The 10921-nt window shown below is 40.8% G+C and overlaps 1 protein-coding gene across 1 annotated transcript; it reads left to right on the top strand.

Annotated features, from left to right (window-relative positions):
* Window positions 1–887: 887 nt before the first annotated feature.
* Window positions 888–2255, top strand: LOC306788183 (histamine H2 receptor-like; the record flags this gene model as incomplete). Its single annotated transcript, XM_079283583.1, has 2 exons — window positions 888–1508; window positions 1776–2255. 2 exons carry the CDS (start codon window positions 888–890, stop codon window positions 2253–2255), a joined length of 1101 nt encoding a protein of 366 aa, XP_079139709.1.
* Between the last annotated feature and the right edge of the window lie 8666 nt (window positions 2256–10921).

Raw genomic sequence — 10921 nt, 5'->3', positions numbered from 1 at the left:
CGTTTCATGTGCACCCGCAGGCCGGCCTTAACCCTGCAGAGAACACAACCTATTCCCTCTGTATTGCTCTATCCCCTGTGTTAGTGTAAGGGCTGTAATGTGCAAGCTGAATAATGTCAGCTCATGTCATAAAATCAGCCTTGCCATTCCATGGGGATGTTGTGTGTCTGGTTAAGCATAACAATGAATAATAATGTGGCTGACAGAATCAAACAGAATCAAAAGCACAGAACATCCCTGCTGCATTGAGGATGTTGATTGAATCAACTTGTTGGTGTTTAGCAACTTTATGGAGTTTAGACCTAGAGAATAGTGTGTACTTAAAAGAGAGTGGAATGCGGTGCGTAGGTTGTGAAAGCTGATGTGAGTATAAATGGTGATGTATTAAAGTTGCACTCTGGTATTGTTGTCCTAGTTCCTTTATATTACATTTTGCATTGAAAATAAATCTGAAAGTACATTTATTAATCATTTTAGAGTTGTCATTCAAGCCATGTCACTCATGGAATAGATGCTGTAGCCTATTCATGTTTTTGCCTTTTTTATGCGTGTTTTGCTATATTAGACAACAGAAAAGTAGGGAGACTGTTATTTGCTCTTTTACTACTTTGAAATACACCAATGTCATTTGTATGGTGACCTGAATTTTCAAGTAATAACCATCGTTCTTGTTCTTCCCCAGGGAAGTGTTTACAGCACTGGCACTGGGGGGAATAAAGATGGCTGTGAAGTGCTTTGTGTGGGATCTACACCTGAACATGATCACCTTTCTGCAAAAGAACCATGCTAAGAAGTGTCTGACGGGAAAGTGAACTGGCAGTGGATGAACATTTTCTCCTGAGATAACAACAGCAGCACGTGACCCAGTGCCCGAGGAGCAGGTCACCATGCTCTCCATAGCTCTCCGCTGGCTGGTTCTGGTGTCTTTTATCATTCTGACCATCGCTGGGAACGTGCTGGTGTGTTTGGCTGTGGTGCTCAGTCGTCGACTGTGGCGCATCTCTAACTGCTTCGTGGTGTCCCTGGCAATGACGGATCTCCTGCTAGGCCTGTTGGTGCTGCCCTTTTCTGCCACCGTGGAGCTGCGCAGCGGAAATTGGCCCCTCGGAGGAGCTCTGTGCAACATCTACATCTCACTGGATGCCATGCTGTGCGCCTCCTCCATCCTGACCCTGATGGCCATCAGCGTGGACCGATACCTAGCCATTTCAGCTCCCCTTAGCTACTCCCGGAGAGTCACCCCTCTGAGGGTGACACTGGCCATGATCGCCATCTGGGCCTTGTCACTAGCTGTGTCCTTCGTGCCCATCCACCTGGGCTGGAACACAGCGGACTACAGAGTGCAGCACTTGGACTGGGGCATGGGGGATGAGGTCAAGGAGGGACTCTACTGCCAGTTTGAGTGGAATAACAACTATGTTCTCATTTATGCCTTTGGCTCGTTTTACCTGCCTCTGCTGCTTATGTGCGGAATGTATCTTTGCATATTCAGAGTGGCACGAGAACAGGTCAGTGTTGTTTTCATTTTGCAGAACATGCAGAGGTGGGACATAAAAGGTCATAATTCAATGCATTCATTGCTTTTTGCTTTGGAAATGAAGACCAAATAGGATTTCATATTAGTTATCTGCATATGAGTGAAGACAAACCATTAAAATAGCATTCACATAGTCATATTCACATGTTGCTGAATTAAATCCTTTCATCATCAGATAAGCGTGCAAGCTTATCTCATCTTCTATCGCTCTAACCTTTTCTCAACTGATCTTTTCAAGGTGCGGCGTATTCGTGCTGCCACTCCATCATTTGCGCGCACAGCATCAACTGCAGCCATCGCCCGGGAGCACAAAGCTACAATCACCCTGGCAGCTGTGCTGGGGGCCTTTGTCATCTGCTGGTTCCCCTACTTCACCTTCTTCACCTGCATGGCCATAAAGGGAAAGACGAACCCCCCTAACACATTTAAATCTGTGATCATGTGGCTGGGCTACTTTAACTCAGCACTTAACCCTATCCTGTATCCAGCCTTCAACAGGGATTTCCGCAAGGCCTACGGAGAGCTGCTCCGCTGCAGAGGACTGTCTCACAGAAAACTGCGGCTTACTCGCTTGTCCGTGCATAAACAAATGACCTTTACTGACAGACAAAGGGTTTCCCAACGGCCTGAGAAACATACAGACACGGTAAATAAAGACACTGAGGGGAAGAGCCTCACTCTACATGAGAGAAATGGTATCCCTGATGTGCCACGGTGAAATGCCATGGATGTGCGGTGCCAAAGATAATACATTTTTTGTAAATAAAAATAATCAATGCAATTGACAGTACTCATACGTCTGCTTATTTGTATTGCATACAGCAGTGTAATTCAAACTAGAAAAGCATTTCCTGCTGAAAATGCGTTGGAATGCTGAAAACTGAAATTAATCGCAAAAACATTGCTGAAAATAGATATGCAATTCAAAAACAAATTTCAAAAGGCTTAATAATTCAAAAAGTTTAAAGATTACAAATATGAAAAGTCATATCACACCTCTCCTGAAAGAGCTGAACATTTTGATATTTAAACAGTTTCTGTGGCTTAAAAAAATTCGTCAGTGGTGATATTTGTAGTAGTATAAGTTGTAGTAGAAGTATTATTAGTAGAAGTATTAGTAGCATTAGAATAAGTACTACTAGTAGTAGTAGTGATATTTGTAGTAGTAGTAGAAGTTGTAGTTGTAGTAGAAGTATTATTAGTAGTGGAAGTATTAGTAATTAGAAGTAGTGGAAGATGTAGTATCAGTAGTCATAGTAATAGCTGTAGTATTGGTCATAGTATTTAATATCACAGTAGTAGTAGTAGTAGTAATAGTAATGGCAGTAGAAGATGTAGCAGTTGTAGTAGTAGTAGTACTAGTAGCAGTCGTACTAATAGCTGTAGTAGTATTACTACTTTTAGTAGCATGAATAGCAGTAGTAGTAGCAGTTGTCGTATAAGTAATAGTAGTAGTGGTAGTAATAGCAGTAGTGGTAGTAATAATGTTGATGGTAGCAGTAGTAGCAGTAGTAGTAATACTATATTAGCAGCAGCAGTAGTAGTTGTCGCAGTATTAGTAAGAGCATTCATTTTTTTAATGAGGAGACATAATCATAAAGGCAGAGAGAGAGAAAATAATTAGTGAGTGAGAGAGAGAGAGAGAGAGAGAGAGAGAGGCTCTGATATCTCTGGCAAACTTTCTCATTTGGAGAGTGTCCGATGTTTTATCTTTTACAGCTTACATGACTATTGTCCTGCTCTGCCATGTCTTTCCTCATCTTTCCTCGTCTCCCCCTTAAAGAGCAGGCAGAGCAGAGCGGAGTGGAATGAATGGATGACTCAGTCAGTTTACCAGCAAGCTGCATGGAGACAAAGGTGGTTAAAAGTTTGCACATTCATTATTTTCTTTCCCCTCAACCCTGCCAGTGAAAGTGAATAAATGACCAGCATGTGTATTTGATATGTAACTGGATAAGTCAAGCGTATTTCAGTATTTGTGCACACACACACAACTGCCTGAGTTATGAGGAGGACCGGTTGCATTGATGAAGTCACATGATTCACAGTGAAGCTGCTCCTAAGAAGTCTGATTTGTTTTGAAGACTACTGGACAAGCACTGCCTCACATTGACTCACTCGTGCATAGACGTCAACGGTTTAAATATCTTGACACTCAAACCCACTGACGTCTGTGTTCAGTGATATAAGATAAGTATATGAAAAAAGATCAGGAATGTAAATGTAGCCTAACTGAAAAAATACAGATAAATTAAGGGTAAACAAATTGAAAAAAAGCACACTGATTTGATGTCACGTAATGTTAAATGGCTTTTAATTCATTTAATTTCATAACTAATCAAGTAAATTATTTCTTCATTCAAAAGCAGTATCGTCAATTTTATTTTTATGTATTTAACAAACCTGTTCATTCCATATTCTTTTATTCATTACCTTCTGAACCCATTTAATAAAATGAAATAAATCAGTAAATCATATTTTTACTTGAAAATAGCCTTTCGATATATTGAACACACTGTCCTATATAATACATAACAGTATTGAGCCGGCTTCATTTGGTCCTTGATTTGGTAATGATTTAAGAAAATCTTCAATGGTTATGTGCAGATGGAAATGGTTTTCAAGCACTGTCGGTGAAAACAGAAGGCAAGCTGAGCACGATTCTAATTATAATTGAATTTGGGCCTTGCTGCTGTGGATGATGGTTGAAGTAGGTTGATAGGCTGAAGCAGGGAAAGGGAATGACATTCTATTGGGATGAATTGATGACCTCAACCTCGCAGAACAGAGGATGCTGCTGAGGAGAGATATTAGATCGCGCCTCACCGATATAAGGTTTGAACCTGGAAGCGATCAAGCCAGCAGCTGCAGAGTGATATGTAGAGCGGAAGTAATTAAAAAAGGTCGACTCTTTTTCAGGTCAAGTGGCAGAGGAGTAAAAAAAAAGATTGAATTTAATAATGTACATTATATTGGATGCATTCCATATATATATATATTATTACACAATGCATTAGTTCTGGTTTAGAATGCATTTAATTGCAAGTTCCATTCATGAATAGACTCTACGCACTCAAACCTTATCAGCCTGGTTTCTGTGCTTCTGTAAATGTTTGAGGATAAATAGAGGATGCGAATGAACCTGGACTGAATCCCAGGGAAATTAAGAACAAACGGAATAATGTGAGAAATAAAATAAATCACCACTGATTATCAGCATCCCGAGATAGTCAAGCCACACGACAGAACTGACTTTAATTATTGTTATACATAACAGGACCCAAATCCTTGTTAAGAATGAGTTGGGAGACGTACAGGCTCACAATGGCTCTGTGTGCGTCATTGTGTGTATTATGAAAATGAATCGCTGCTATGAAGTGTGTTCATTCAATATTGTGCTTGCACCTGGTGACCGCGCCGTCGACTGTGATCTGAGTTGTCGAGTCTCTCATTTTTATTGTGGTTATCTCTGTTTACACTTTCATTATCATTTCCTATCTCTACCTATATTACACAAAGATAAATAAAATCCCACCTGCTGCACAAGGAGCAGCATTGTTTTTAATCTAGATGCAATATTTTTTATTGATTTGTTGGGTGTCTGTGCGCAAACAGTGATTCATTTGCGTCATTGAAGCACAGCCAATTCAACCAGATAAACATATTACAGTGTTTACAGTGGTTCAGGATATAATCCAACAGTAGGGATGAATTCTGCTTTTAGGGTGGCTATTTCTGCATCAGTTGAGGCTGCAATGACAATTCTCTTTCTGGCACTATTTTAGATGAACTGCATTTTTTAAACAAACACAGAGAAGTCTGTCACTGTGATCAATGTGATTACAATATGAGACATTGCACACCAGAAAGTAGAAACAGCATCCCAATGCTGCAACATACGTGTTGTCTGCCAATTCCAAAGAAACACTATCGAGAACATAGAAGCAGGAGAAGAAGGACACTGCACCACATCACAAGAGATACGTTGTGAATCCTGACAATAACCATGTCAGGAAATTAAAGATGAACTTCAAAAATGGTAAACTTTGTTAAATTGTGGAAACGAGGAGGTTCCACACCTCACACAGTCATGTCTCTTCTATAGCCTGGCCCACTTCATGTGTATAATGACTTTAACACACAATGTGCCTTCAGAGAAAGAGCAGGGGCAAAAGGATCGCTAACAATGAGCCAAGCAATGATGGCTACTTCCAAAATATCCCAATCTTGCAGGAATTGTTAGGTGCTGATTATTGGTATGAAAGAAATCTGTCTTCTCTAATTTGAATGTCTCCCTTTAATGGAGCCCTGTGTGAACATGTTGATGGCACTTAATAAATGAGATATGTTAATGGCTGAATTCCTGTTAAACTTTGGACTGCCAACCATGGTTCTTCGACTTAGTCTTTTATTTTGTGAATTAAAATTCAAAAAGGAAATCAAGTTTGTTGACATTGTGCAGTATGGGATAGAGAGGGATGTTGCAGAAGAGTTTCTGAGCACAGCCTTCAAGAAGGGGGGAGGAATGTGTCAAGGAAGTGGCCGACTGAAGTCCGAATGGTCCAACCAATCACTGAGCTGATCGATGTGGTGTGGAATGTGTAATATGAGACATTTCAGAGACTTTGCAGGGACAAAGGAACTGTGAATCCCCGGAGATAATCTGACCTCCTCCGGGCCATGGGGCAGATACACCAGTCTGTCATGTGTGGTGCGGATTGGGCCTCTATTTCACGAAATATATATATATTTGTTTTGTAATTCATAGTGTGATTCAGTTTGCAACTGTTTTAGCTTCTGTTCATTTTTAAATACTTTTGATTTAAACTTCAACCGGCTGATTCGGCCTCATCTTGCTGACGGATCAGGAGCAAAGAGGGAGGCCTTTTGTTTGAGACATTTTGAACATAACAACGTGACAGAGTAGTTTACTAATTAGGAACCTCTCTCTTCACTAATATCCGAACAACTTTCCACTGATGCCCGATCAACCGTGGTTGTGTGTGTGTTCCACTGTTACAGGTCTGTTTATATGTTGAACTGTTGAGTACTGCAGTGTGTGATAATCGCTTGTTAAACTGGCAGACTGGCAGTCCGCTAAACTCTGTTATCACCACAGGGTGGCAGCAAAACCTATATTTTGGGATCTATAGATCTATAGATCTGGGGTCTATGTTTGCAATGGAGCTTTTCAATGACTACTTAATTGCAACTTACTTCATACTAATACATGGCCGAGAGGATGCTTTTATTGCTTATATATTTGCTACCCTTTTGACATTAAAATTGTACCACTGCACAATCACAATATAACAGTCAGGCACAGCAGCAGAATCCTTTGCTGTGGTTAAAGCGGAAGCGAACACCTGACCAACTTTCCATCCTTTAATGTGCATCTGTGTCCCACTGTGAATGAACTACCCTGAATGCTCCATCTAGTGATAGAAGGTCGCACACACCCCTACTTAAATATATGTTTAACATATTACCCCAAACATTGGTCAGCCTTGGCTCATACTAAATTACGTGGCAGAGCCCCTCAATGACTTAATTTGGCCATGGGGCAGCTGCTGCCTTTTTCATAGGGGTGTTATTCAGGTTATTCAGATTTGAATATGTTCAAACCTGATTTACACATTTTTCAGTATGGGGATTCATAAAGATATGTTGCTAAGTCTGGGGTGTCTCTTTTGGGTGTGCTGGTATGGCAGTAATGACTCTGTTCTCTCAATGCGTCGCCACCAGATGGCACAATACACCAGTTTTTACTCTGCAGACCTGACCCCTTGAAAGAAACATGTGGGCTTCCCAAGGTCTGTGTCCATGTGGTGTGTGCATGATAAGATCAAATTATACCACAGAGAAGAAGGAAACACTGTATCTGGGGACATTTTGTGTTCCGAAAACATACACTGATGATGACATCATTTACAAGAAAGCACTCGTGCCATTGTGGCAGTGTGAACCAAAAGGGTTATACTGACAGGAAGAGATATATTTGATTCATTAGCAGCCTTCACACATGTTACTGTTGGATTGAGAGAATCAGCTTTGAGATTTGGGAGTAGATAAATGGCTGAAAAGTGAGGATTTATATTTCTTAAATGTAATTAGGCATTGTGAAGGGTCTCTTACAAAGATCAAGCAAGAGATGATAAAAGAAAACAAGGAGATGACTTCATTATCGAAGTTTTTTGGACGTTCCATATTTGTATGTTTATTTATTCCTTCTGTTATTGTTAAAGTAATGTGATGAGAGTGTTTAAATATCCTCATACATTATGCAACTGAGTAGGAGGTAAGGTGGGTGCGAAGTATTAAAAACGATTCCTTTTCTTCCCCCCTCCTCTCCAATCATTTGAGCCTGCCTTGAGAGGTTGTAAATACTGCCGCTGTATTTGATTGGACTGCTGGCCGGTGTTTGTCAAGTCGCACGTCCTCATTGTCCCCAGTGGACCTGAACAGGACAGCAGCTGCCGTGGATGATTAAACAAATTTCTTCCGCTGGCTGCACTGAGAGTGGATTGTGTTTGGGTTTGCCAATTTGTTAAACTAAACACAATGTCCAACGTATCCGCTGAAGAGCAGCTGAATATCGTGTCTCATTCGTGTCAATCTGCAGATTTCTTTTCTCTTCTCTCAGTTTGTGCCTGAAAGGCTGTAATGAATTGTGTTTTACCTTCAGCCCTGCTATAACACAGTGTGCTGTACGTAAAATGGATCTTCTTAATGTGGATTGTGCTTCCTGAGCACTTCTTTACTGTACATACATCAGTGCTAGCTGCAGCAGAGGTGGCGTCTCGCAACGGAAGTGATTTGTTTTCTTTACAAAACATACTCTGTAAAACGAATGACATTACCATCAGCGATTTGTGTTTAGTGACTAGCTAACTAGAATGCTGAATAAAGATGGGGAACACGGTATCTTACACCTGCTAAACATCAGTATTGTGAGCATGTTAGCATGCTGAAGTCAAAGCATTTAGCTCAAAGTGTCTGAAGTTCAGCCTCGCAGTAGCGTGGCGCCTCAATCTTGTTAAGTCATTTCAACATGAGCCTCTGCACAACACTTGCAACAGCTTTCAACCACGAAACCGTAAATCTATTACCGACTAAGTATTGTGAAAAGCTTTTGTGTTGCCACCAAGACACGTTTGCGTGCCTATATTGTATATGATTTCTGTGGGCCTGTGGGCCTGTATGTGTGTTTTTTGAGTGCGGGTGTGAGTTTGTGCGTGGGTCCTGTAATAAAGCAGCTGTGGCCTCACACTGCCAGATATCTCGGCTCCATGTCCTCCCACTGTTCTTGTCACTTCCCATCCTTTCTGTATGCAGATGAGTGCTGAACTCCTGGAGATTCAGAAGCAGGTTTCTTTCAGCATGCTCCGTGCGGAAGGGCTTGGGAGACTTAACATCTTGAAAAGTGTAGGAGGCGATGCAGAGCTGCTGCAGAGTTCATCTGCTGCAGAGTTCATCTGCTGCAGAGTTCATCTGCTGCAGAGTTCATCTGCTGCAGAGTTCATCTGCTGCAGAGTTCATCTGCTGCAGAGTTCATCTGCTGCCTGCACCCAGCAGCTGTTTAGACTGTCAGCACCGAGAAGCCAAACAAGAGGAAATGGAAAATCAGAGGCTTCACTCACTAAGATTATGCAAATTAATAAATTAATGTACACTGAGCAAAGCATGTCAGTTTCATAAAAAGGTTTAGCTTATTTTCTTCTTGTTTCCTTTAGGAATTGGCTTCACTATGGCAACAAGTGCCACGGTATTTATTTTAGAATTAATTTAATAATACCTCCATATCACCATGGACACTGACATTTTTTCATGTAGCTGAGCATTTTTAATGTTCTCTTCCTCTTCAGCTTCTTTTAGCTTTTCTGGTGATGCTGATCACACGGGTATCTCTGCCAACATGAGAAAATATAACATTGTTTGGTCATGGATGCACAGATATGCTGTCACAATCAAGCCCATGCCAGGTAATATGTTTTTTAGGATTGTAAATCATGTTTGTGGGTGGCACCTTGGCCGATGAGTAGCTTTGGTTAGTTTATTGTGATGCAAAACGCTACATGATATGGTATTTAAAGGTTCTGGTACAAACAGTTTTTCTAGTAGGACGTCTAGTAGAACTTTTCGAGTGCCGAGTTTTCTGGAACGCAGCATTAGTGTGCTGCAGGAATGAGTCCGAAGACCTGGACATGAGACATTGAGACTGGACAAATTTTGCACTTCATGGTTCCCCGGTCTCAAAGTCAATATTTTATTTTTTATTTATTTTATTATTAGATGCTTGAAATAAAGTCTAGGGTTAAACACAACTTTAAGAGATTTTAATGTTTTGTTCTACAACATAAAATAAATCAGTTTATACCCCTCTTGTGAATTTCGAAGCTTTTGTCTTAAAAAAGGCTAACAAGTTGCTAAATGAGACTAAATGTCATCACGCCAAACTGTAGTACGCCTATAGCTTTATGTTGGTGACGTGAAGTCATGCAACCGTGGTGTAGTTCTAGCCTAACGTTAGCCGCCTACTTCAAAATCATAAAAGAGGTGTTCATCTGTGAAGATCATCTTGCTGAACACCTTGCTGTGTATGAACTTTTGATTGCCACAGAGCTTATTGTCTAATCCAAGCATCCAGTGGAAGAATCCCATCGCCTTTTTGTCGAGGAAACCATGTCGAATACTAACTTCCGGCTTGGGCTACAAAGATACGTCATCGCTGCAGCACTCTGCTATGCCTGCTAATGGTCTCCAGGGAGCAGACATGGTTATATGAATAGTGAATGAATATGAGTGGGTGGATCCATGAGCCAATGAGTATGTCAGCCAGTTAATTTTTGGTCTGACAAAGTGTTTTGCTAAAGTGAGTGAAAGCAAATACATTTACTCAGGGGCTGTACTTCAGTTCAGTTTTGAGGTACTTGCACTTTAGTCACTATATAACTTTATACTTCTACTCCATTACACTTCGGAAGGATCCAGGCTTATAAAATACAATTCATTGTTAAAAATGTAATTGGTGTTTCCCAACCCTTTTGGGATGCGACCTCTTAAAAAGGAGACGTCACAAATGTGTAGTTGTCTGAAAGAAATGAGCAGTTCTGCCAAAAAGACATGTCCCCTCTGATGTGGTTTCATTTACTGCTCGAGGTCAAAATACTAATTTTTCACAAAATAGAAAAGATTAGAGTCAAGTCGAGACTATGAATATGACAGATTTACATCGGTTTTTCTTTTCTCTCCCTTTAATCATCTCACAGCCCCTCAGATTTATCTTGTGACCCAATGGAGGGGGCCCAACCCTGAGGTTGGGAACCACTGGACTCAACTTAAAACTTTAGCTCCATTGTTGACAATCTAATAATGCCATGTATG

The sequence above is a fragment of the Melanostigma gelatinosum genome, assembly GCF_949748355.1.
Source record: "Melanostigma gelatinosum genome assembly, chromosome: 14".
NCBI classification, from domain to species: Eukaryota; Metazoa; Chordata; class Actinopteri; order Perciformes; family Zoarcidae; genus Melanostigma; species Melanostigma gelatinosum.
The sequence above is the reverse complement of the archived record's forward strand: the minus strand, read 5'-3'. Positions and strand labels throughout refer to the sequence as shown.